General features: G+C 48.4%; 3 protein-coding genes across 5 annotated transcripts; 2 read left to right on the top strand and 1 right to left on the bottom strand.

Moving 5' to 3' along the window:
* Positions 1 to 11,456: 11,456 nt before the first annotated feature.
* Positions 11,457 to 17,920, top strand: LOC132455002 (zinc finger protein 768-like). Its single transcript, XM_060048680.1, has 9 exons — positions 11,457 to 12,016; positions 12,278 to 12,477; positions 13,100 to 13,656; positions 13,746 to 13,856; positions 14,564 to 14,681; positions 14,813 to 15,917; positions 16,012 to 16,073; positions 16,185 to 16,630; positions 17,034 to 17,920. The coding sequence occupies exons 3-9, from the start codon at positions 13,618 to 13,620 to the stop codon at positions 17,751 to 17,753; spliced, it is 2,601 nt and encodes an 866-aa protein (XP_059904663.1). The 5' UTR covers positions 11,457 to 12,016; positions 12,278 to 12,477; positions 13,100 to 13,617; the 3' UTR covers positions 17,754 to 17,920.
* A 112-nt stretch (positions 17,921 to 18,032) lies between these two features.
* On the bottom strand, positions 18,033 to 21,150 carry apex1 (APEX nuclease (multifunctional DNA repair enzyme) 1). Of its 2 annotated transcripts, none has more exons than XM_060048739.1 (5): positions 21,030 to 21,150; positions 20,329 to 20,508; positions 19,829 to 19,992; positions 19,203 to 19,392; positions 18,033 to 18,940 (listed from the first exon to the last, which is right to left on the bottom strand). In XM_060048739.1, the coding sequence occupies exons 2-5, from the start codon at positions 20,390 to 20,392 to the stop codon at positions 18,426 to 18,428; spliced, it is 933 nt and encodes a 310-aa protein (XP_059904722.1). In that variant the 5' UTR covers positions 20,393 to 20,508; positions 21,030 to 21,150; the 3' UTR covers positions 18,033 to 18,425. The 2 variants fall into 2 exon arrangements, with proteins under 2 accessions (XP_059904722.1, XP_059904723.1); XM_060048740.1 differs by having other exon boundaries at positions 20,938 to 21,057.
* A 124-nt stretch (positions 21,151 to 21,274) lies between these two features.
* osgep (O-sialoglycoprotein endopeptidase) lies at positions 21,275 to 26,257 on the top strand. Of its 2 annotated transcripts, none has more exons than XM_060048732.1 (12): positions 21,275 to 21,431; positions 21,540 to 21,702; positions 21,852 to 21,971; positions 22,311 to 22,486; positions 22,771 to 22,866; positions 22,966 to 23,015; positions 23,472 to 23,550; positions 23,916 to 23,981; positions 24,357 to 24,447; positions 24,920 to 24,995; positions 25,126 to 25,224; positions 26,077 to 26,257. In XM_060048732.1, exons 2-12 carry the CDS (start codon positions 21,588 to 21,590, stop codon positions 26,114 to 26,116), a joined length of 1,008 nt encoding a protein of 335 aa, XP_059904715.1. In that variant the 5' UTR covers positions 21,275 to 21,431; positions 21,540 to 21,587; the 3' UTR covers positions 26,117 to 26,257. The 2 variants fall into 2 exon arrangements, with proteins under 2 accessions (XP_059904715.1, XP_059904716.1); XM_060048733.1 differs by having other exon boundaries at positions 21,299 to 21,352.
* The last annotated feature ends 114 nt before the right edge of the window (positions 26,258 to 26,371 follow it).

Raw genomic sequence — 26,371 nt, 5'->3', positions numbered from 1 at the left:
TTGCTACAACACGGGCCATTTATGGCGATTCTACACGGGGGCCTACAGGGGCCAGTGCCCCTTTAGACATGTCCCTGGCCCCCCCTGTGGCCCCCCGTGATGACCAAATAAAATAACTATGATTTACTGATTTCATGGAACTAATTTGTCGCAACGTTCTACACGGGTAACTTAGAACGGCTAACCCAAACACTGTGCTGCTGCTTCTCGGTAAATGAGAGCTCAGCAACTACTCTTGGAGAAAGAGCCACGATTTATCCTGTTGCAAGAGTCGAAGCTAAGTAAAACGATTTAATTTCTTATGTGACTTGTGTAACGATGGTCAAGCATCAGGGAGACGGAGGCAAAACTGTTGAATTTTCTTTCTTTTATTTTCCTTTAGAAAATAAATGAATCAGGGTTTGGTGTACACATACAGCATACCCCTTATGTTTTTTTCATGACGACCAATAAAAAACGACAGTGTTACCCCTTATGTTTTTTTTCATGACGACCAATAAAAAAAAACATGTTTTTTTTCATGACGACCAATAAAAAACGACAGGGTTACCCCTTATGTTTCATTTGATAAAAATGACAGTGTTACCCCCTATGTTTTATTCGACACATTTTGACAGTGTTACCCCTTATGGGTTTTTCATGACGACAGATAAAGAACGACAGTGTTACCCTTTACGTATCTTTTGATAAAAACAACAGTGTTACCCCTTATGTTTTATTTGACAAAGACAACAGTGTTACCCCTTATGTTTTTTTTCATGACGACCAATAAAAAACAACAGTGTTACCCCTTATGTTTTTATTCATGACGACCAATAAAAAAACAACAGTGTTACCCCTTATGTTTTCTTTCATGACGACCAATAAAAAACAACAGTGTTACCCCTTATTTATTTTTTCATGACGACCAATAAAAAAACAACAGTGTTACCCCTTATGTTTTCTTTCATGACGACCAATAAAAAACAACAGTGTTACCCCTTATTTATTTTTTCATGACGACCAATAAAAAAGAACAGTGTTACCCCTTTTTTTTTTTTAATCACGACGACCAATAAAAAAACAACAGTGTTACCCCTTACGTTTTTTTTCATGACGACCAATAAAAAACAACAGTGTTACCCCTTATGTTTTTATTCATGACGACCAATAAAAAAACCACAGTGTTATCCCTTATGTTTTCTTTCATGACGACCAATAAAAAACAACAGTGTTACCCCTTATTTATTTTTTCATGACGACCAATAAAAAACAACAGTGCCAACTTTTGTAAAGAATGTTTTAAAGAATGTTTTTTTTCATGACGACCGATAAAAAACGACAGTGCTACCCCTTATGTTTTTTTTCATGACGACCAATAAAAAACAATAGTGTCACCCCTCATGTTTCATTTGATAAAAACGACAGTGTTGCCCCCTATGTTTTATTCAATACATTTCGACAGTGTTACCCCTTATGGGTTTTTCATGACGACAGATAAAGAAAGACAGTGTTACCCTTTACGTATCTTTTGATAAAAACGACAGTGTTACCCCTTATATTATTTTCCCATGATGACTGAAGAAAAACAACAGTGTTACCCCTTCTATATTTTTTCATGACGACCAATAAAAAACGACAGTGTTGCCCCTTATGTTTTTTTCATGACGACCAATAAAAAACAGCAGTGTTACCCCTTGTGTTTTTTTTCATGACGACCAATAAAAAAAAAAACAAGTGTTACCCCTTATGTTTTTTTTCTTGACGACCAATAAAAAACTAGTGTTACCCCATATGTTTTTTTTCATGACGACCAATAAAAAACGACAGTGCTACCCCTTATGTTTTTTTTCATGACGACCAATAAAAAACAACAGTGTTACCCCTTATTTTTTTTTTCACGACGACCAATAAAAAAACAACAGTGTTACCCCTTATGTTTTTTTTCATGACGACCAATAAAAAACAACAGTGTCACCCCTCATGTTTCATTCGATAAAAACGACAATGTTACCCCCTATGTTTTAATGGATAAATATCGACAGTGTTACCCCTTATGTTTTTTTCATGACGACCGATAAAAAAGGACAGTGTTACCCCCTATGTTTTATTTGATAAATATCGACAGTGTTACCCCACATGTTTCATTTGATAAAAACGACAGTGTTACCCCTTGTGTTTTTTTTCATGACGACCAAAGAAAAACAACAGTGTTACCCCCTATGTTTTATTTGATAAATATCGACAGTGTTACCCCTTATGTTCATTTCATGACGGCCGATAAAAAACGACAGAGTTACCCTTCATGTTTTTTCCATGTTGGCCAATAATGACCAACAGTGGTACCCCAGTCGACGTTTTTGCGGGGATCCGAACCTGAGCCGTTTAGAGTGTTAACCTCCGAACTTATCAATGCACCATCAAGACACCGAAAAATGTTATCACAATGGTTATACTTGACTTTATAATTCGCATGAAATAGAAATAAGAGACTTCCAACAGAGGACATCAACCGGACTTGAACCCCGGTCTCCAGGGGGTTAGCTCACAGCTCTCTCCACTTCCCAATTTTTATTTCATTATGTCTGTGATTATATATGGCAGTTCAATAGACATGATAGCATTACGTTTAAAATTAAAGATATTGTGTTTTCCTCAGAAATTGAGCCGCGGTTTTCAGTGGGTTAGGCAGAGTGCACACCACTGCGGCGATGAAAATACACAATAATCAATCATCAATAAAGAGGATATACATGACATTAAAATGTATGTGTGTATTTCTATTATTTCCCTCATGTTTTTTTTCATGACGACCAATAAAATACGACACTGTTACCCCTTATATTTTATTTGACAAAAACCCTTATGTTTCTTTTCATGACGACGAATAAAAAACAACAGTGTTACCCCTTGTGTTTTTTTCATGACGACCAATAAAAAACAACAGTGTTACCCCTTATGTTTATTTCGTGACGGCCGATAAAAAACGACAGTTACCCCTTACGTTTTTTTTCTTGACGACAAATAAAAAACAACAGTGTCAACCCTCATGTTTCATTTGATAAGAAACGACAGTGTTACCCCCTATGTTTTATTCGATACATTTCGACAGTGTTACCCCTTATGGGTTCTTCATGACGACAGATAAAAAACGACAGTGTTACCCTTTACGTTTCATTTGATAAAAACAACAGTGTTACCCCTTATGTTGGTCTGACGCACAGGCCACAGTCAGAGCACAGGTTGAGAAGAAGCGAGACTACAGCCTCCACCACACATCTACTCTGCCACTATCTGACACACAGATAGCAGACAGCCCACAGACCTTGAAGAGAGACAACAGCCCGCCCGACGCCATCGACACTGTGCCTTCCCCCATCGCTGACGCTGGCTTGGCGAGGAACGGCCACCCCCCTCCATGGTGTGACGCACAGGCCACAATCAGAGCACAGGTTGAGAAGAAGACCTTGAAGAGAGACAACAGCCCGCCCGACGCCATCAACACTGTGCCTTCCCCCATCGCTGATGCTGGCTTGGCGAGGAACGGCCACCCCCCTCCTACTCTGCCACTATCTGACACACAGATAGCAGACAGCCCACAGACCTTGCCATGGTCTGACGCACAGGCCACAATCAGAGCACAGGTTGAGAAGAAGACATGTATCAGCCGGATTAGCAAGGCACGGAAATTAACCCTGCCACTGAAGAACCGGTTCCTGCCACTTCAAGAGTCCACGAACGCGCCTGCCACCCATGCGCCCGACGCCCTCAACACTGTGGCCGGCTTGGCGAGGAACGACCACCCTCCTCTGCATTACTACGATGACCCCCAGCCTCATCTCTCCCATAGCTATCTCTCCAGCCCCAATGTCCCCTCCCTTTGTGGTGACCCCCAGCCTCATCTCTCCCATAGCTATCTCTCCAGCCCCAATGTCCCCTTCCTTTGTGGTGACCTCCAGCCTCATCTCTCCCATAGCTATCTCTCCAGCCCCAATGTCTCCTCCCTCTGCGATTTTCCAGCCGAATACAAGAGACTGGAATATGTTGGCAGCAAACTTATATCTGGGTCATTGATAGCATCGCCATGTCATGGCGACAGGCTGATAACACCCAAGAGGATGGCGCCCCAGCCCCCCCACTATACTGAAAGTAGTCATGAGTATTACTGAGACAAAAAAGGGTTCAGCCGTAGACACAGTATAAAGGAAGTTTCACATAATCTGCTGAACCCAAGGTTGCCTACGTCAAAGCAGGGCAACTTTCGCATTCATGCTGTAACCACTAAGAGAGTAAACAAAGGGAAACTTAGACACACTGCTAACCTCACAAATCTCATATCTATTGCCTCCAAACCAAAAACAACCCTCCTGTTATGTTCGTTTGTCAGGAACAGCAATGGTGTTCCCGGGTCAATTTGACCCGGTGCATGTTTATTATCCCAAAGATGTCCTAAACCCAAAAAATCCTAACAACTAGGGTGAACATGTCATTACTAACTCCATTAGTAACTATTCTATCAAGATTTAGTGCAATAGTGTTCCTTACCTCTAACAGGTAATGGTTCAATTAGGATAGTTCACTCGTTTTATTCATAAAAAAAAAGATATTTGTTCAAACCTTTTACTTTTATTTGTTTCACCACTTTATAATGGGTTAGGCCTGAAAGGCGCCTCTAAATTAAATGTATCATTAATATTATTATTATAACCTTTCATCCACTGTGATATTAGGGCCTGGGTTATAGAGTAGTGAAAGTTGCTCTACCCACTTGTCCCACAATGTCCTGACAGCTGCCAGCTTGTCTCTCTCCCGTCAATCAGCCTTTGTCTCTCGATTATCAAATCTGATTACTCTGGAGAATATGTGAAAAGTCTCGAAATATAGCCCTGCCTGTCTCTGCATCCCACAGACTGGCTGTCGATTCATCCTTGGACTTATAGACCCCAGTCAGGATGAGGAGCCCCAAATACGCATCTAAATGTGTTTTGTCCAGCTCCTTCCACTTCTCCCCAAAAACACGTCTCCCTCATAGATTAGTCATTTCCAGAATGATTTTCTGTATTGAATTTGGCATGACCAGCTCAAAAGCTGACTTGATGTCAGTCACACGCGTCACTGCCATCCTAGTGGGCCCTGGCACTGTCTTTATTATGTTTTCTGCAGACAGTTTCGCCTGACGCATATTTGGGGATGAAGACCACTGTATTTCACCATGTTTTGACATGAATGTCTTGCTAGGAGGAATAGGAATAGCAATTCCCTCATCTGGTTCAAAATCAGATTCATTAGAATCTGAATTTAGCTCAAGATCGTCTTCGTCTTCAGACACATCCTCCTCTATTTCCCTGTCATGATCAGTGATGAAGTCCTGAGCCTCCTGGACTGTCATCCATTTGCTTCTGCTGCTCATTTTGTCAAGGTCTGCCTGACAGAGTGTAATGCAGAGAATATTTGATATGTTTTGACCCTCCCCTGTTGAGTGTCCACTTGTTGATATGTCTCACAGTTGTAAAGAAAGAATTAGTCTGACATTTCTGACACCCTTTTACCTCCAGTTTTACTGCTGGGTCAAATTGACCCGAACAGTATCTATGTGATATAAACATGCAGGGGGTGGTTGCAAATATGTGAGATGAACTATTTTCATATTATATGTTGATTACACTAATTAAGGCAAGCAGAAGAAGTTTCATACTGAAAAAATACTTTTAACTATTTTTCCTAGATCTTTAAAACGGGTCAATTTGACCCGGAACATAACAGGAGGGTCAACAACACCATCAGGATGGCTCTACTTAATGTGAGGTCTCTTAATAACAAATCATTTTTAGTTAATGATTTTATTACCACTTCTAAACTGGATTTTATGTTTTTAACTGAAACATGGTTGGAACAAATTAACAGTGCAACCGTTCTGATAGAGACAGCTCCTCCCAACTATAACTTTTTTGATGCATAGATCTGGAAAAAGAGGTGGAGGGGTTGCTGCTATATTTAAAAATGTATTTCAGGGGAAACAGATGTTATTTGGTGATTTTCCATCGTTCGAATACCTTAGTGCTGTATTGAAATGCTCCCCCAGAGTTCTCCTATTAATTATTTACAGGCCACCCACATATTCTGCAAATTTTTTCAATGACTTCACAGAATTATTGTCTAGCATCTCCACAGAATTTGACTGTCTAGTTATAACTGGTGACTTCAATTTTCATACTGATGATTTGAATGACAAGTATGCAAAAAAACGTTTTGCCATTTTGGACACATTTGAACTGTCTCAACATGTGAAAGAGGCTACTCATTGTAAGGGGCACACTCTAGACCTGGTTATCACAAAGGGCCTCAATGTTTCTGATCTCTCTGTGACTGATCCTTCCTTGTCTGACCACTTTTGTGTTTTCTTTAACATATCTTTTATTCCCGATATACAGACAAAATCAAACACTGTCAAAAAACGGTATATCAATGAAGATTCTAATTTTTAAAAAGGCCATCTCCTTGCTACCACCTCTAAACCCATGTTCTCCTGATGATCTTGTAGAAAACTTTAATTTGACAATTTTGAAAGTCATAGATGTCATTGCACCTTATAAGGTTAAAACGATTTCTGGAAAGCAAAAGGCACCCTGGAGAAAAGCTGCTTCTGTAACAGCACAGAAAAAGGAATGCAGGAAGGTTGAACGCATCTGGCGTAAAACAAAACTTCATATTCACCATGATATCTATAAAGAGAGCCGCTGTGCCTACAATTTAGACTTAAAAAATGCTAGAGAAACATTTTTCTCCAATATCATTAAAACCAACACTAATAATGCAAAAACCCTATTTGCAACTGTTGACAGACTGACCAACCCCCCAACAGAAATTCCACCTGATCTCCATTCCACGCAGAAATGCAATGAGTTTGCAGCTTTTTATATTGATAAAATTGAAGGTATCAGACGCGCCATCAATATCTCCACTTCAAACAAAAATGTTGGACTACCAAAAAATTACGTGGCAAGGATGGCATACTTTAATGTTATAGACTCTCAAAATCTTGTGGAAACTGTGACACAACTAAAGCCATCCACCTGTTGCCTTGATACTATACCTACCAACCTCTTTAAGAATGTTTTCGACTGCCTAGCAGTAGACATATTGCAGATAGTTAACAACTCTCTCCAGTCAGGCAATTTCCCAAAAGCTTTGAAAACTGCAGTTATTAAACCCCTTTTAAAAAAGCGGAGCCTAGATGCCTCTATTATTAACAACTACAGACCAATATCGAATCTACCCTTCATAAGTAAAATCATTGAGAAAGTTGTCCTCCAGCAACTAAATCACTTCCTGGCATCAACTGGTTGCTATGACACCTTCCAATCAGGATTTCGACCCCTACACAGCACTGAGACCGCCCTTATTAAAGTTGTAAACGACATCCGTCTTAACACAGACTCTGGCAAAACCTCTATACTAATGCTACTTGACCTTAGTGCTGCATTCGACACTGTAGACCATACATTACTTCTGGAAAGGTTAGAAAACTGGGTGGGGCTTTCAGGCACTGTCTTAAATTGGTTCAGGTCCTACCTACAAAATAGGAACTACTTTGTTTCCATTGGCGACTTTGTATCAGAATCAACCAACGTGACCTGTGGAGTCCCACAAGGTTCGATCTTAGGACCCTCTTTATTCAACATCTACATGCTCCCACTAGGGCAAATCATGCAAAATAACAATATTGACCATCATTGCTATGCTGATGACACGCAAATCTATGTAACGCTATCACCAAATGACTATCGGCCCATAGATCTGCTGTGCCAGTGCATTGATCAAGTGAAGGAATGGATGTGCCGAAATTTCCTTCAACTAAATGAGGACAAAACAGAGATAATTGTATTTGGTTCTAAAACAGAAAGGCTTAAAGTAACCCAACACCTTCACTCTCTGTCCCTGAAAACCTCAATCAAAGCCAGAAATCTAGGGGTTATCATGGATTCAGATTTACATTTTGACAGTCACATCAAATCAGTTACAAAATCTGCCTATTATCACCTTAAAAATGTAGCAAGACTTAGAGGGCTCATGTCCACCGAAGACTTACAAAAACTTGTACATGCCTTTATCACTAGTAAGCTTGATTACTGCAATGGTCTCCTTACAGGTCTCCCAAAACAAACTCTGAGGAAGCTTCAGCTTGTTCAGAATGCTGCTGCTAGAGTTCTAACAAAGACCAAAAGATTTGATCATATTACACCAATTCTGAAATCGTTACATTGGCTTCCTGTAAGTCAGAGAATTGATTTTAAAATCATGTTGCTTACCTATAAATCCCTACATGGTTTAGGCCCAAAATATTTAACTGATATGCTTCCACTACATCAGCCTTTTAGACCCCTAAGAAGCTCCGAGACCAATCTGTTAATTATCCCCAGAGTAAACACAAAACATGGGAAAGCAGGATTTATGCCGCGTTTCCACTGCAGGGTGCGGAACGGATCGGATCGCAAAGGTGTGGTAGGGAGGGGGCGGTATAGCCCAGCTCAGTTCCGAGGTTGCGTTTCCACTGCCGACAGTACCCTTGGTGGTAGGCCGGATGTCGATCGCCGCGGCAGCTACGTAAACATCGTAAACAACGTCTTCCTCCCCAAGAATGCAGACGAACATCTCCACCTCCTTGTTCGCCCAAGCAAGCTTTTTACGCGACATGTTAATTGTAAAGAATAATACCTCAAGGCTACTGTTTGTTTGTTTTTATCCCCGCGTCACCCGGAAGTGACGATTCTGTCGACCAATCAACGGAGGGGGGGTGTAGCTAGAATTTCACGGGACCCTTTCAGGCGTCTGGTCTCGTTTTGGGTACCGCAACGGAGGAGTCCCGAGAATGGGGCCGGAACGGGTACGGCAAAGTCCGGGTCACGCCCACTTTTGGCGGTGGAAACGCGACCCGACCCGCACCTTTTCGATCCGATCCGTTCCGCACCCTGCAGTGGAAACGCGCCATTAGTTACTACGCAACAAATAGCTGGAATAAACTCCCAGAGGATTTAAGACTTGCCCCAACTCTGAGCACCTTTAAAACAAGACTGAAGACTTTTATGTTTGCTATAGCTTTCTGCTAAATAACTTTGACTTTATTTTCTATTTTAATACTAAAATGCCTTTTTAACTTTCTATTTTTGCATATGTTTTTCTTTTACTTGCATACAATGAAATTTTATTTCATTGTATGACACTGTTTATATGTGAAGCACTTTGAGTCTGCCTTGTGTATGAAAAGTGCTATGTAAATAAAGTTGCCTTGCCTTGCCTTATTTTCCCATGATGACTGATGAAAAACAACAGTGTTACCCCTTATCTTTTTTTTCACGACGACCAAAGAAAAACGACAGTTTCACCCTTCATGTTTCATTTGGTAAAAACGACAGTGTTACCCCCTATGTTTTATTCGATACATTTCGACAGTGTTACCCCTTATGGGTTTTTCATGACAACAGATAAAAAATGACAGTGTTACCCTTAACGTTTCATTTGATAAAAACAACAGTGTTACCCCTTATGTTATTTTCATGACGACTGATAAAAAACAACAGTGTTACCCCTTATGGGTTTTTTCATGACAACCAAAGAAAAATGACAGTGTCACCCCTCATGTGTCATTTGATAAAAACGACAGTGTTACCCCTTGTTTTTTTCATGACGACTGATAAAAAACGACAGTGTTACCCCTTATGTTTAATTTGATGAAAACGACAGTGTTACCCCTTGTGTTTCATTTGATTAAAACAACAGTGTTACCCCTTGTGTTTTTTTTCATGATGACCAAAGAAAAACAACAGTGTTACCCCCTATGTTTTATTTGATAAATGTCAACAGTGTTACCCCTTTTGTTTTTTTCATGACGACCAAGAAAAAACAACAGTGTTACCCCTTATGTTTTTTTTCATGACGACCAATAAAAAACAACAGTGTCATAGATCGCAAACTAGCACCCTTTTCAGTGGAGGAATTGGACTCCCCGGGCAATGTTATACTTAAAAGGAGCAAGTAAGTTACATATTAATTTAGTCTTTCGGCCTGTAGCATATAAACAAAATGAAGCAACTGTCCCATATTTCTAACTGCATTTGAAGTAGACATTGAGACTCACAAAAAATGGACGCCATAGGACAGTGATCATGATTTGTCTCAATATCAGAATAACAACAATGGGTCAAATAGCAATGGCTGGTGGAATGGCCATGAAGTAGGTCTGTATATGCAGTGTAAGCTTGTCCAGGCCCTGCAAGTCAGGATGTATGGGAAAATAGGTAGTGGCCATCCCCAAAATGCACCGGAATACAGGAAATCAAATCTATTAAATTCCAAAGACCCCCTGTCTATTACTGTGCCCCACCAACATGTTTGATCACCAGCCGCCACTGAGAATGACCAATGGAAATAATTCTCTGCACAATTTGAATTGTGTTTAAATATGCTACAGTGGTCATTTGTTTAGCCAATTCATATTAAACAATGAGGGTTTTGATTGTGGGGTCGGGCCTTTGATCGAGCGTTTGTGTTTTTTTTGTTTTTGTTATCATTGCTTTATTGGCCCAATTTGAGGAGAAATCTATGCCATAAACAGACATTTTATAGGCCTTTATTACACGGGTCTTCTCAATGCCGTGGAACGCTCCGTTCACTTGCATGGGTAGTAGTCCGGTAACTTGTCAACCCCAGCGTCTTCGGTTGCTAATGCCGCGTTTCCACTGCAGGGTCGGGAACGGATCGGTTCGCAAAGGTGCGGTAGGGAGGGGGCGGTATAGCCCAGCTCAGTTCCGAGGTCGCGTTTCCACTGCCAACAGTACCCTTTAAGGTAGGCCGGATGTCGATCGCCGCGGCAGCTACGTAAACATCGTAAACAACGTCTTCCTCCCCAAGAATGCAGACGACCGTCTCCACCTCCTTGTTCGCCCAAGCAAGCGTTTTACGCGACATGTTAATTGTAAAGAATAATACCTCGAGGCTACTGTTCGTTGGTTTTTTATCCCCACGTCGCCCGGAAGTGATGATTCTGTTGACCAATCAACGGAGGGGGTGTGTAGCTAGAATTTCCCGGGACCCTTTCAGGCGTCTCGTCTCGTTTTCAGGCCAAAACGGGTACAGCTAAATCCGGGTCACGCCCACTTTTGTCGGTGGAAACGCAACCCGTACCGCACCTTTGCGAACCGATCCGTTCCTCACCCTGCAGTGGAAACGCGCCATAAGCGACGTCAATGTCTTATAGCGGACTATTTCACTGCTGATCAACACTACGAATGCTGGTAACGAATAAATTGTAAAAAGACACACCATGTGAAGTTATTTTCCAAATAAGATTTGAAAAGCTTTGGAAGTTTATTGACAACACTATTTACATGGTTTCGGAGTAGTACACTTTGACATTTTAATACAGTTCAGCGAGAAAGGCGACGAAGAATAAGAAGGGGGCGTTCCAGTCTGCGTATTGGAAGAGACACACACACACACACACACACACACACACACACACACACACACACACACACACACACACACACACACACACACACACACACACACACACACACACACACACACACACACACACACACACACTCACACACAATTTTTCCACCGTACTTTCTGTGAAAACTCTTGAAGACGTTGGTCATCCACTTGTAATCCCATTGTGATCCGGCGTGTAATCCCAGTAGGATCCGCAGGGGGCGCTGGTGTAATCTGAACGCATGGAGGGAATATATCGGTCCTCCGGCTGAGGAAGAGGAAGTTCACAGGAAGTGACGTGTATTAGTCCGGTGTGTTTCTGTAGCCACAGAATATCAACTTCAGGATTTATAAACCCTTGATTAGTGACGTGTGTGTTGAGATATAAACGGACGAATGTTAACCGGGAGATTAAAGAATGTTAACGAGCGGCGTTAGTTTGGTCTGTTTGCTCATGCCACCAGTTAGCTTGTAGCTAACCTGCTCCGAGGGCATCGAACCCGCGACCCCCTGAGCCCCGGCATGGGACCTGATCTGGGAACAGGTGGGTGAGGTCTTCACACCTTTAGGTTTTATGGTTTCTTTTATTGTTAGAAGATCTAAGTCTTCATCCTCTATTTAACAATAAACACCAAAGACTTTATGTAAGCTTATTTTTGAATAAACACACACACACACACACACACACACACACACACACAGGTATGCACACACCAACTTGTGCACACACGTAATACATTTGTGTGTCAGGGTTATTTTTAAGTATAGCATTTATTTAATTTCATATTATGTCTCCCTGCTCCAGAGGCCCTCCCCCTGCCCTCGCTGCGCCTGCTGGTGTCCCCCCTGCAGCTGAGCGTGGCGGTGATGTGGCGGGTGCTCCACCGGCTGGAGGTGCAGCACTACTGGGCGGTGGCCCGCTTCGTGGGCCTTCTGCTGGAGGCGGTCCCCGAGCTGCTGCTGGACCCCCACTGGACCCCGCTGGGCATCGGCCTGCGGGCCAAGGTGAGCTGCCTCTCTATCCTGGGCTCCACATGCATAGGGGATTTAAAAATTAAAGCGTATTGTTTTGTTTTGGGGGAGTACACCTTTTTCATGGACAATTATTCATAGACAAGGAATCTTGTTTTAGGGTTTGGTTTTCGGGTTTGTTCTTAGAAATGGGGTTTGATTTTAGTATTAGGGTTTGTTTTTAGGGCCAGGGTTTGGTTTTTGGGTTAGGGTTTGGCATTAGGGTTTGGTTAAAGGGTTTGGTTAAAGGGTTGGGGTTTGGCCTTAGGGTTTGGGTTTGGCTTTAGGGTTTGGCTTTAGGGTTTGGCTTTAGGGTTTGGTTAGGGTTTGGTTTTGGGATTAGGGTTTTGTTTTAGGGTTAGGGTCTGGTTTTAGGGTCAGGTTTAGGGCTAGGGTCTGGTTATAGGGTTTGGTTTTAGGGTAAGGGTTCGGTGTTCGGGTTAGGGTTTGGTTTTAGGGCAAGGGTCTGGTTATATGGTCAGAGTTTCCTGTGGGTTGGGTTTTAGGGTTTGCTTTTTCATTCTAGGGTTGAGATACCAAATACTCCCTATACTGGGTGGCTCCTATTCTGATGTCTTCTCCCCCCCCCCCCCCCCCCCCCCCCCCCCCCCCCCAGTATATCCTGGAGCTGTGTCAGGCTGACCAACCTGTGGACCCAGAGCAGATTAGGGCACTCCTGGATACGGTCGCTAGGCCGCACCCCCCAAGAGCTAGACAGGTGAGCTCACCTCGCCCTCTGCACGGGAGGGAACGAGTCGGAGGATTTCATTCAATACGACTGCGGTACAAGCGCACAACAACATGGTATTTATCATCAGACGCACAACGCATCATCGTTCAAAACAAACACACACAAGACATATTTAGTGGAATGTGTATCTCTTGAGTGTCATACAAACTCTCTACACTGACAACCATCTCCTCCACCATCACACACGCCTCCTTAGTTTAGCCTGTGGTTCAGCCTTTTATCTGTTTAACATACTGTGCATATACCTCCTGGGGTTTGCGTTTTAAGATCTTAATTGATAATCAGGTGGAACTCATTTGATGACCTGATTGTTGTTGTAGGAAGAGGAGGAGGAGGAGGAGGAGGGGCCTGTGGAGGCTAACTTTGTGGAGCTGGTCCACACGATGCTCAAAGACCCGGAGGTTAAACAGCACTTTTTCAGGGTGAGATCTCCTCTACATCTTACCTCCCCCTCCTCCTCTGTGTCTCTCCTCCAGGAGGCGCTGTTGTCTGACCTGTGCTCCTCCTCCAGGAGGTGTTCCCAGTGGCGTACGGTCCGGACTACGACCAGGACCTCCTCACCCTGTTTGAAGAGCTCCTCTACCGACTGGCCCAGTTGCTCCCGGTCCCTGACCTCGGACAGGTGAGTGACTGACGACATCACTTCCTTCCAGAGGACTTCTGACAGGGAAATGGGAGATAATGGCTACCGGTGCATCGATGGCTACCTGCCTCGCAATACTGGCGTTTCTGGGGGCAGCGCAGGCCTAAGGGGTCAGGCTGTGCAGAGACTAGGAGAACTAATGCCGCTTTTCCACTGCATGGTACCAGCTCGACTCGACTCGACTCAGCTCGCATTTTTTGCGTTTCCACCGCGAAAACATGTGGCTGCTTTTTTTAGTACCGCCTCGCTCTAGGTTCCAAGCGAGCTGAGCCGATGCTAAAAGGTGACGTCGGCAGACGGCCGGCCACTGATACAGAGAGTGTGACGAAGTCACGAGAGCGACATGGCAACCATGCTGGTAACAGCCATAGCAGTGCCGCAGCCAACATATTCCACTTCTTCAACTTCTTCAACATGCCAGCTAATAATAGTAATGTTATCGATGTCCTCCATTGTTGTTATGTGGGTTCTGTCCATGTGTGGGTTGCGTAGGTGTTGTTTGCGTCGCGTACAAAAATACGTCACGGCCCTTTCGCGCAGCCGACCCTGCCCACGTCCAGGAGGTACTATTTGCGGTGGAAAACGACCCGTGCTGCTACCGTGTCGAGTCGTGTCGAGTCGAGTCGAGCTACATGTGCGGTGGAAAAGCGGCATAAGGGAAGTGTCTCTGGCGTTTCCCTCTGCAGACGGTGTCGTGGCTGGGCAGCAGCAGCAGCTCTCTCCTGGACGACTGCTCCGTCTCCTCCACCCACCTGAGAGGTTTACTGCAGCACCACCGACAGCTGGGTCACCTGGAGGAGCACGGTGAGAACCCAGCAGAACCACGAGAAAGCAGCACACTGAATGAATGAAGGAAGGTTCCTCACGAGTCAAAGCTTCGTGTAATCAGGGTTTGTCTGTGGATGGATCCTCTGACACTGTGATTGGTTCCCCAGTTCCTCCCTCCTCTATGGGCAACTGCATCCTGTCCTCCCTGGCCGGCCCGCCCCCAGCCAGGCCCCACAGCCAATCAGCTTCACCGCAGCGCCTCGGGGACCATGGCCCATTCGCCGACGGAGCGGCCGAGGTCGTCATGGTGACGGACTACGCCGAGGTGGAGCTCGGCACCACTGGCCACCCGCCGGAAGAGTGCGTGGAGGAGGTCGTCACGGAGACGGAGGTCGAGACGGAGGTCGTCACGGAGACGGAGGAGGAGGGGGCTCCGACGGAGGAAGACCCCGCCTTCCCCGACGAGATGAAACAGGAACAGGAAGAGGCGGCGGCGGCGTCCCCGGCCCGCCCCCACGTCTGCCCCGACTGCCCGAAGCGGTTCCGCTTCGCCTCGTCGCTCACCGCCCACCGGGTGGTGCACACCCGGGAGCGCCCCCACCGCTGCCCCGCCTGCGGCCGCTGCTTCTCCTTCCGCCAGTCGCTGGACCGCCACAGGCACACGCACGAGACGGCCCCCGGGACGGCCACGCCCCAAAGCGAACACGAGACGGCCCCCGGGACGGCCACGCCCCAAAGCGAACACGAGACGGCCCCCGGGACGGCCACGCCCCAAAGCGAACACGAGACGACCGCGGCCCTGAGCGAGCACGAGACGGCCACGTCCCAGACGGTCACGCCCCAGACGGCCACGCCCCAAAGCGAGCCACAGGCGGCCACACCCCAGACGGTGCCTGGCAGCGGCGGCCGGGACGCCCGCTCGCTCCGCGACAGGAAGTTGAGCTGTGAGCCGGCGCCGGCGGACCCTGAGAGTTCCGGCGGGGAGCCGCCGCCCCCCCGGGTGAAGCAGGAGGCGGGGGCGGACGGAGACGACGACGACGGCGGCGGTGGTGAGCGGGTGGGGTCGGGGGCCGGGCGGGTGGAGGCCCTGGCTCCGGCGCTGGTGGAGCGGGTGGTGTCCCTGGTGGCGGTGCGGAGCAGCGGCCGCAAGAGGAAGCCCACCATGAAGGTCCAGGTCATCAACCTGCAGAGGAGCCTGGGGAGGGGCGGGGCCAGCCTGGGGGCGGAGCCTAAGAAGCGGAAGCAGGGCGGGGCAGCTGCGCCCTTCTTCAGGTGAGGCTCAGTCCGGTCGGGGGTTTCGGGGGGGGGGGGGGGGGGTGGGCCTGTATCCGTGGTAACCCCAGTGCCTTCCCTGTCGTCCCCGCAGCTCGGAGCACTCGTACGGTTCCGCTGAGGGCCTCCCGGGTTCCGTGGCGGCCGAGGGTGAAGGTGAGTCACAGTTAGGAACCTCAGGAGGGTCGGAACCCGGGGGGGGGGGGGTCCGCTTGTGGGTCCGCTGTTTGAGTGAAACCGTAACGTTTCATATCTTACCGTTGTCAGACGGTGCGGAGGGCGGCTCCTCTCAGGTCCTCGGCGGCCCAGCCGCAGACCCGGTCCTCCAGGCTCCTCTTCCCGGCGTTCCCGGTTGTCAGGACGACGCGGACGACGGCCCCGCCGCCGACCTGCGGGATGGCCGCTTTGGCTGCCCCGACTGCGCCAAGAGCTTCCGCTTCCGCTCGCTGCTGGCGTCGCACCGCCGCGTCCACACGGGCGAGCAGCCCTTCCTCTGCCCGGCGTGCGGCCGCCGCTTCTCCTTCAAGCAGTCGCTGGAGCGCCACCGCCGCACGCACGGACCCGGGCCGCCCGCCTCCCCCGCCGAGCTGCGGGACCCCGGGGGGGGCCGCCCGGACGCCGGGGGCGGGGCCTTCCTCTGCTCCCGCTGCGGGCGCTCCTTCAGCGCCAAGTCGGCGCTGCTCCGGCACGCCAGGACGCACGGCGAGGAGACGGTAGGACCTCAGGCCGCCGCTGCCGCCGCCGCCATCTTAGGGGTTCGTCAGGGCCTTTAGCAGACGCTTTTATCGTTGTCAGAAGCAAAAGAAACAACAATACATCGCTGTCGGTACAGTAAGGATGTTCATAGAACCAAGTGCCAAGCACTAACAATCGCTAGGCTAACCCATTCCCCGTACACAACAAAGAGAGCTAGGATAAGATGCTACACAATGCTAAGTACTATTTTAAGTGCCAGGACGTGCAACATTACACCACAGCGCACTCTGTAGGTTGGAGTGTGAAGCAGCTCCCACGTCTATGATAACGTTCACCTTTCTGCCTTCAAATGTACTTCTTCGGAGTGGACCTCCAGTGTTGTAACTTACTTTTTGTTTTGTTTTTCCCCCCGATCCGTAGCCGACGGGGCCCTCCGGCGTGGCCCCGCCCCCCGGGGAGCAGCAGGAGGCGCTCCACACCTGCGACTGCGGCAAGTCGTTCCCGTACCGCGCGGCGCTCACGGCCCACCAGCGCGTGCACCGCGAGGAGCGGCCGCACGCCTGCGCCCACTGCCCCAAGCGCTTCCTGTACCGCGGCGGGCTGACGAGCCACGCCAAGACGCACTGCGACGACAAGCCCTTCGCCTGCTCCTTCTGCGGCAAGAGCTTCAAGCGCGAGCGCAACATGAAGAAGCACGAGCGCTGCCACACGCGGGACGGCGTGTTCCGCTGCTCGCAGTGCGACAAGAGCTTCGTGTACAAGGCCACGCTGACGCGCCACGAGCTGACGCACTCGGGCGAGCGCCCCTTCCTCTGCTGCGACTGCGGCAAGGGCTTCTACTCGCACGCCGAGTTGCTGAAACACGAGCGCTTCCACACGGGCCACAAGCCCTTCCAGTGCCCCTTCTGCGGCAAGCGCTTCACGCAGTCCTGCTACCTGACCATCCACGTGCGCTACCACACGGGGGCGCGGCCGTACGCGTGCCCCGACTGCGACAAGAGCTTCATGAGCGCCAACCGGCTGAAGAGGCACCAGCGCACGCACACCGGAGAGAAGCCCTACCTGTGCCCCGAGTGTGGACGGGGCTTCAGGCAGTCCTACCACCTCAAGGTGCACCTGAGGACGCACGCCTACGCCTAGGACACGCCCCCTCCCCTGAGGACCCATGTCTAGGGTACACCCCCGCCAGCACCCCTAGGGTTCACCGCCTACACCTAGGCCACGCCCCCCACTCGCAACCGTGGGGGTCAGAGGTCATCAAGCTAACACTGAAGAATGAGTTTCTATTAAACATGATTCACTACGTCTGTCGAGATTCAAATCGTCTTCATTCTCCTGGTACGGGTTGTGTAGAAGCGTTAAAGTGGAAGCGAAAATGCTCTAAAAAGCAGGGCCCAAGTGTGTTAATAATAAATCATGTTTGATAAGAAATACTTTTATTAAGTTTGACAACAAAAAATATGAAATTACAATTTAGGAACAGAGGTACTCCAACATCGGGTATGAAAAATGTTAATCCCCTCACCTTGCAGTCAAGTGTGTTTGCACTCAAACAGAAATACCAAATCTATTTTTCTACAAACTCGTTTTCTGGGTCCCTAAAGCGATGAACGTGACATACAGTAAGTAGCACCAGGAAGTCACAGGACAACACATCTAAAGAGAAACCAAACTCTGAACCTCAGACCCCAGTGACCGGTCTATAGGGGTAAGGACCACTTTTGTTCCAAACACTTACGGTTAGCATCAGAGTTCAGAGTTTGGTTTCCCTTCAACAGAGCTTTAGGGCTGGTCGCTGCAGGAGGCGGTTGCCTAGACGACAAGAAACAGGGTGATGGGGCAGTGGTCGCTACCCATGGCTTGGTTGCGGATCTTGCTGTCACAGAGGCCGGGCATCAGGCCCTCGGAGAGCAGGAAGTAGTCGAGGCGCCAGCCCACGTTCTTGGAGCGCGAGTTCATCATGTAGGTCCAGAAGGAGTAGGCGTTGGCCTGCTCGGGGTAGCGGTGGCGGAAGCTGTCGGTGAAGCCGGCGGCCAGCAGCGTGGTGAAGGCCTCGCGCTCCTCCACCGTGAAGCCCGCGTTCTTCTTGTTGCCCTTGGGGTTCTTCAGGTCGATCTCCTGGTGGGCCACGTTCAGGTCGCCGCACATCACCACGGGCTTGCTCTCCTCAAGGCCGAGCAGGTACGCCTGGAGGTCCGCGTCCCAGGTCTTGCGGTACTCCAGCCGCACCAGGCCCTTGCCCGAGTTGGGGACGTAGGTGGTGACCAGGAAGAAGGCGGGGAACTCTGCGGTGATGACGCGCCCCTCCTTGTCGTGCTCCTCCTTGCCTGGGGGGACGCGAGGAGAAACCGTTTAGAACGGAGAAACCGTTCTGCTTCACAGCTACGACTTTTCAAACGCAATTTCCTACATAAGTTGATTGATTCCAAGTTAAGATGTGATTCTGAATAAGTAAACCTCAACCAAGGTCCTGGCTCTAGGAGGCCTACAGGTAGGGGTCATCTGGCTCTAGGAGGCTTAACGGTAAGGGACAGGGGTCCCTTGCTCCAACTAGAACTACACCAAAAGAGAGGGCTGTGGGTTCCTCACCGATGCCGTAGGTGACGTTGATGGGCTCCGTCTTGCAGAGCATGGCCACGCCGCTGTAGCCGTCCTTCTCCGCGCTCAGCCAGTACTTGTGGGGGAACTCCGGCATGGAGGTGATCTCCGCCGGGAGAGACTTCTCGTTACACTTGGTCTCCTGGAGACACAAGACGTCTGGGGCCTCCTCACGCACCCACTGGGGAGGGGGGGGGGGGGAATAAAGAGAGAACAGAGATAGTGAGTGACCAGGGAGAGAGACCAAAGAGAGACCAGAGGGACAGAGAGGGAGAGAACAAATAGTGAGTGAGCAGAGAGAGAGACCAAAGAGAGGGAGACAATAGAGAGAGACAAGAGGGACAGAGAGGGAGAGAACAGATAGTGAGTGAGCAGAGAGGGAGAGACCAAAGAGAGGGAGACAAGAGGGACAGAGAGGGAGAGACCAGAGAGGGAGAGAAGGAGAGAACAGAGAAGGAGAGAAACCAGAGAGAGACCAGGGGGACAGAGAGAGAGACCAGAGGGAGAGAGAGAGATAAGCAGCAGACCAATGAAAAGTGTTCTCCAGTTGCTACGGATACAGAAAACGATAACAGGTGACCAGAAGTCATGTGGTCCAGGTGAGGCTGCAGACTGACCTCCAGCCCCTTCTTCTTGACCCAGGCCCGCAGGCCGTCCACATTCCAGGAGGTGATCTTCATGTTGGCCTCGCGGCCGTCGGCGGCGGCGGTCACATCGGGGTGGTCCTCGTACAGGATGGGGGGCTCCGGCTCCTTCCCCTTCTTCGCCTTCTTAGGGGTCGCTGTGGAGAGGACCAGACCTTTACTTTATCTTGTTCGGGTAAACCCTTCAGCAGCAGGTGCTTGAATGTACTTTACTAATTCAGCCCTTCAGCATGATACAGTAAAAATAGTTTAAGTAGTAGTAGTTGTATTATCGTAGTACTGTAGTAGAATTGTATAAGAAATATTGGTATAATTAAGCTTAATTATTATTGTTATGTGTATTATTATTAGTAGTACTATTGTAGCAGTAATAGTAGTTGTATTAGCATTATAGAAATAGTATTTTTTCTAGATCTAGTATTGTACTAGTATTAATACAGTACTATTAGTTTATAGCAGTATTAAAGTAGTACCGGTTTCATTGTCCTCGTCTCCCGACGCGGGCTCGGCCGCCTCTGCCTTCTTTCCTCTCTTCATCCCGTCGGACACTCTGTGCACACTCAAACCTCTCACACACACAACTCTCACACGCACACCTGTCAAGCACACACCTGACACACACACGCCTCTCAAGCAACGCAACACACACGCGGCTGGGAGGTGCGAGGGATGAAATGAGAAGCACTTTATAAATCAACGAGAAGAACTCTTCCCTGCATCGGGACCCTGAAGCTGATTGAAACGAGGACACTTTGGTTTGCTGCTGTGTTAAGACATCCTCAACGCATCGGTTGTGATGCTAGAAGACTTCAAGGTTCCGTTAAACCCCTTAACAACCAATGAGGAGTTCTGCTCCATGAGGAAGAGGAAAAGGGAGCTGCGATGGATTAAAGTAAACCCTGAACCATATCTGAGGACTTTTTACACATGGACTCATTCATTGAGGAGGCTAATGCTACCGTTAGCTCCTTATGTTGGACAAAGGGAGAGGGAATCAAAAGGGACGTGTGTGTGTGTGTGTGTGTGTGTGTGTGTGTGTGTGTGTGTGTGTGTGTGCAGATTAAGTCTCCCTGCAGACTCACCGCGGGTATAATGTTCATAAAGTGCAGAATGCGGTGCAGATGTTTCAGTGAGAGGTTTAAAGGTTTTGAAGAGCGTAATTAAGAGTACTCACACAACAGGACGGAGAGCTGCGAAGTCTTCACCGCTCCGACACAAAGACACGAGAAGAGACTCGGGGCGCATGCGCAGTCACTAAAGGACGCTCGAATAGTGCCTGGTAAATAAATAAAAAAGACTTATTTCAGGATAGGTTAGGATTTCTAGGATAAAATATCACTGAAGTGGATGAAGTGATAAAGACATTGTAATTAGTCTGGTTAATTCGTTTGACGTAGTCGGCCGGTGCGATGGTTCTCATCAGGCGGATTAACGAACAGCTAATGTTGTGGGTCCTCTCAGCGTAGAGCATGCAGAGCTGAAGACGGCTAAAGAAGGGTTAATGTTTAGTTTATAGCAAATATAGTTCATTAATTAACTGTAGGTGGAGAGCAACCGTCTCCACGTATCATCAGCGGTCGGTTGAATGATTTAAAGTGCTCTGTCGCTTCATTAAACTTCACTTTATTACATAAGGTTCATGAACGGGTGTGTTTAGTTTTTCTTTTATTATTCCTCATACCAGACTCCTCGGTCTTCTCCCTCTGTATTGGTCTGCGGTCTTTGAGGAGCCATGACGGTCGTGATCGGGTTCGAGGGGAGCGCCAACAAAATCGGCATCGGAATCATCCGGGATGGGGAGGTCCTGTCGAACCCGAGGAGGACCTACATCACCCCCCCGGGCCAGGGTTGGTCACTCCCTCACCTCCTCACCCCCGGGCCAGGGCGTGTCCCCGCTCACCCGTCCGGGCCAGGGCGATTCACCCCCTCCACTGCTCAATGTGTCCGCTCCGTAAACCAGGCCCCTAACCCTCCCCCCCACCTTTGACCCCCGCAGGGTTCCTGCCCAGCGAGACGGCCCGCCATCACCGCGCCGTGGTGCTCACCGTCCTGCAGGAGGCGCTGCAGCAGGCGGGCCTGACCCCCGCGGACATAGACTGTGTGGCCTACACCAAGGGTAGGTGGAGGAGACCCTGTACACCAAGGACAGGGTGGAGGAGACACTGTACAGCAATATGTATATATCACTGTCGGTACAGTAAGGATGTTCATGGAACCAAGTGCCAAGCACTAACAATCTCTAGGTTAACTCATTCCCGTATACAACAAAGATAGCTAGGATAAGATGCTACACAGTGCTCTATTTTTAAGTGCCGGGACGTGCTGCATACAATAATAAGAGTGGGGGGGGGAGGCATCAACAACTTGACTGGCGAGGGGAACGGCTCCAGGCCATTCCTCCGCTCACGTACCTGTCTCCCCCGTCTCCCCCGTCTCCCCTCCTGCCCCCCTCCAGGCCCGGGGATGGGGGCGCCCCTGCTGACGCTGGCCCTGGTGGCGCGGACGGTGGCCCAGCTGTGGGGCCGCCCCCTGGTGGGCGTCAACCACTGCATCGGCCACGTGGAGATGGGCCGGCTCATCACGCAGGCCCACAACCCCACCGTGCTCTACGTCAGCGGGGGCAACACGCAGGTGGGGAACCCCCTGTTGGCGCCCAGTGGGCCTGGGGGGAGAGGAGGGAAGATGGAGGACTCCAGAAACAAAGATGTCCTCCGCTCTTTGTTTCATGGTTCACACACACACACACACACACACACACACACACACACACACACACACACACACACACACACACACACACACACACACACACACACACACACACACACACACACACATACACACACACACACACACACACACACACCCCACTAGATCCTTCTAGGGGGCATTGAAGGTCTCGTGTTCCTCTGAAGGTCATCGCGTACTCGGAGCGGCGCTACCGGATCTTCGGGGAGACGATCGACATCGCGGTGGGAAACTGCCTGGACCGCTTCGCCAGGGTCATCAAGGTCAGAGGCCCTCCTCCTGCACTCATGGTCTAATGATGCACGTCTATGTTGTCTTCATCTACGTTTCTTCTGAAACCGAACAAATCAATTGTGTCCCAGATCTCCAACGACCCCAGTCCAGGGTACAACATAGAGCAGATGGCCAAGAGGTGAGCACCTGTCTGTCAACACACTCTACACCTGTCTGTCAACACACTCTACACCTGTCTGTCAACACACTCTACACCTGTCTGTCAACACTTTCTACACCTGTCCGTCAACACACTACACCTGTCCGTCAACACTTTCTACACCTGTCCGTCAACACACACTACACCTGTCCGTCAACACACGCTACACCTGTCCGTCAACACACTCTACACCTGTCTGTCAACACTTTCTACACCTGTCCGTCAACACACTACACCTGTCCGTCAACACTTTCTACACCTGTCCGTCAACAAACTCTACACCTGTCTCAACACACTCTACACCTGTCCGTCAACAAACTCGACACCTGTCTCAACACTCTACACCTGTCCGTCAACACACTCCTCCCCTGACCCCGAGCAGCCTGTGATTGGCTGGTGCACGACCGTCTGTGTGTCACCCGTCTGTGTGTCCAGGGGGAGTCGCTACGTAGAACTGCCCTACACAGTGAAGGGTATGGACGTGTCTTTCTCCGGGATCCTGTCCTTCATCGAGGTGAGCCCACCACAGCACACCTCCTGGGGTTCCTCTATAGTTCTCAGACCTTCTCTGAACTGATCAATAATGAGACACTGATCGGTTTAAAGTAGAAACATAAGATGTTTGCTACACCGTGACATGGAACTATATACTTAACATTAGTTTTAAGGTGTGCAAACAATGTCAACCTCTATATTCTAGATCAGTAGTACATTCATTTGTCCTAGAATATACACAATATATAGGAACGCTTTGCTGAGGCCCATCAAATAATGTAAAACCAGATTGATCAGTACATCACCAATCACCATGCTTACCATGGCTCTCACGCAGACAGGAAGTCTTTATATAAGGTCATGGGATGTTCTCGTCTCCTACAGGAAGCGGCCAATAAGATGCTGGCATCCGCTGAGTGCAGTGCAGAAGACCTCTGCTTCTCCCTGCAGGTGGGCATCAATTTTATTCGATTGACCAACATAACAAGTAGGAGTGGTCACCCAGATGCATGATGGGCCAGACCGATCCACCTACCAGCCTACCCAGTGGACCGTACCAATTGGTTGGCGGAGCTTTCCATTCTATCTATGGGCAGAGCGTCCACTTGTGATGTCACTAACGGGTGCGTTAGCTAGTAAAGTCTCAGCTATACGTCTGTCTGTTGTGTGCTGAGCTGCAGTGTCTCCTGTGCCCTGTAGGAGACGCTGCTCTCCACATTCCTCTGTTGTGTGCTGAGCTGCAGTTTCTCCTGTGCTCTGTAGGAGACACTGTTCTCCACATTCCTCTGTTGTGTGCTGAGCTGCAGTGTCTCCTGTCCCCTGTAGGAGACGCTGTTCTCCATGCTGGTGGAGATCACGGAGCGTGCCATGGCCCACTGCGGCTCCCAGGAGGTCCTCATCGTGGGGGGCGTCGGCTGTGAGTTGAGGGGGCCACTAACAACTAACTAACTAGTGGTCGGAGAGCACCTAAAACCATAAGTAATGAAACCCTTACCTCAGATGAACACCCAAACAGTCCCTGACCATTACATCCTGTTTGATGTGCAGGTTACCTAGGCGACAGACGATAGTGGGTGTCTTAATGTGCAGGTAACCTAGGCAACAGATGATAGTAGGGTGTCTCTTAATGTGCAGGTAACCTAAGCAGCATACAATTGGATGCGTCTTAATGTGCAGGTTACCTAGGCAAGAGAGGATGTAGGGAGTGGAATTGATGTGCAGGTAACCTAGGCAACAGGTGATGAAGGGAGTGTATGAATGCAGGTAACCTAGGCAACAGGTGATGAAGGGAGTGTATGAATGCAGGTAACCTAGGCAACAGGTGATGAAGGGAGTGTATGAATGCAGGTAACCTAGGCAACAAATGAAGGGAGTGTCTTAATGTGCAGGTAACCTACGGCTACAGGAGATGATGGGTGTTATGTGTAAAGAAAGAGGAGCAAAGCTGTTTGCCACGGACGAAAGGTAAACACCGCCTGATTGGTCGATCCTCTAGGGGATAACACTCCTAGAGTCTGATTGGTTGAGTGTTGTTACCTTAAAGTTTGGGACCCAACTCACCCGAGTCCAGGCGTTAACGGTGTCGTTCCTCCAGGTTCTGCATCGATAACGGAGCCATGATCGCTCAGGCCGGCTGGGAGATGTTCCGCTCGGGTCAGGTGACGGAGCTCCAGGACTCCTGGATCACCCAGAGGTACGAGGCCCCGCCCACACAAATCATCCCTCGATGATGTCACGATCAGACAACCATCTACAGCAGGGGTCAGCAACCTTTTCAACACGCAGTGCCAGTTTGACATTTTCTCGTTAATGAGTGTGCCTGAAGCAACAATATATAAGAAATGAAGCTGAATTATGACGCAGCGACCATGAACATTTCCAGAAGACATGGAATTGTACTATTTTCATATAGTCCACAATCATGCATCAACATTTTAAATGTTTTTTTGGTTGTTATATTTGCAACATGGGCTTACAAATTATATTTACATATGTCCCATCTTGAAACACCACTTTCAGAAACTCATTCAAAAACATATTTGCCATGTGAGAAATGTATAAAACTAGAATATATGAGAATGTTGAAACCATCCACATCAATATCTTTAAGACCTGTACAGCTATGCAAAACCGTGTGAAGGCGATGCATACAGGCCAATTGCAACAATATTTTAAATATTTTCTTTTCTATTACTCACAACTTACGTTTGAAAACTATTAATTTATCCCATTTCAGAACACTGCTTTCTGTAACTAATTTAAACATATTTGCACTGGGAGGAAATGCCCAAAACAGAATAAAGTGAAAAAAAAAATCGGTAGTAATGATTATGCTGCCGCATTGTGCCAGTGGTGGCACGCGTGCCTAGGGTTGCCGACCCCTGATCTACGCCTTCAATCACATTTGAGCTAAAGATTGCAACTACTTTCTAGAAATAGAATAAACTGTACTTACTGTACATCGAGAATCTAAAGCTCAACTAGGCCCAAGGGTCGTCTCCAGAGACTGAAGTACTGAGGGGCGCTTCTGTCGTCTGCTGGGCAGGTACCGCACGGATGAGGTGGAGGTGACCTGGAGGGACTGAGATCACCCGGGACCCGGACTACACACCTCTGTCTGCAGGGAGGAGGGAGTCGCGACAACCTTCTTGAGTTCATTTAATTAACGTTTTGCCTTTTTCCTTACTGTAATAAAGTTGGTCTCCTCGTAGACTTTATATTTTCAATAGTCTGCTCGGTGGCTCTTTAAGACCAGATGAATGTCTTTGCCTTTAATCCGTTCTTCATGCGGTGGAGATACGTTGGTACATTTGGATTAAGGCGGTCAAAAACATCAAACG

Source organism: Gadus macrocephalus, chromosome 4, assembly GCF_031168955.1.
Source record: "Gadus macrocephalus chromosome 4, ASM3116895v1".
Lineage (NCBI taxonomy): Eukaryota > Metazoa > Chordata > Actinopteri > Gadiformes > Gadidae > Gadus > Gadus macrocephalus.
Note: the sequence above shows the minus strand (reverse complement) of the source record. Positions and strands in the feature narration are given on the sequence as shown.

Excerpts from the sequence above, each read along its gene's own strand:
- LOC132455002 (XM_060048680.1), top strand. The coding sequence starts at position 13,618 with ATGCTCAAAGACCCGGAGGTTAAACAGCACTTTTTCAGG. Across the intron at positions 13,857-14,563 it reads CGGTCCCTGACCTCGGACAG|ACGGTGTCGTGGCTGGGCAG; the intron begins GTGAGTGACTGA and ends TTCCCTCTGCAG. Across the intron at positions 14,682-14,812 it reads GGGTCACCTGGAGGAGCACG|TTCCTCCCTCCTCTATGGGC; the intron begins GTGAGAACCCAG and ends TTGGTTCCCCAG.
- osgep (XM_060048732.1), top strand. The coding sequence starts at position 21,588 with ATGACGGTCGTGATCGGGTTCGAGGGGAGCGCCAACAAAATCGGCATC. Across the intron at positions 22,867-22,965 it reads GCTTCGCCAGGGTCATCAAG|ATCTCCAACGACCCCAGTCC; the intron begins GTCAGAGGCCCT and ends ATTGTGTCCCAG. Across the intron at positions 23,551-23,915 it reads GGATCCTGTCCTTCATCGAG|GAAGCGGCCAATAAGATGCT; the intron begins GTGAGCCCACCA and ends CGTCTCCTACAG.
- apex1 (XM_060048739.1), bottom strand. The coding sequence starts at position 20,392 with ATGAAGAGAGGAAAGAAGGCAGAGGCGGCCGAGCCCGCGTCGGGAGAC. Across the intron at positions 19,393-19,828 it reads TCAAGAAGAAGGGGCTGGAG|TGGGTGCGTGAGGAGGCCCC; the intron begins GTCAGTCTGCAG and ends CCCCCTCCCCAG. Across the intron at positions 18,941-19,202 it reads CAACGTCACCTACGGCATCG|GCAAGGAGGAGCACGACAAG; the intron begins GTGAGGAACCCA and ends GCGTCCCCCCAG.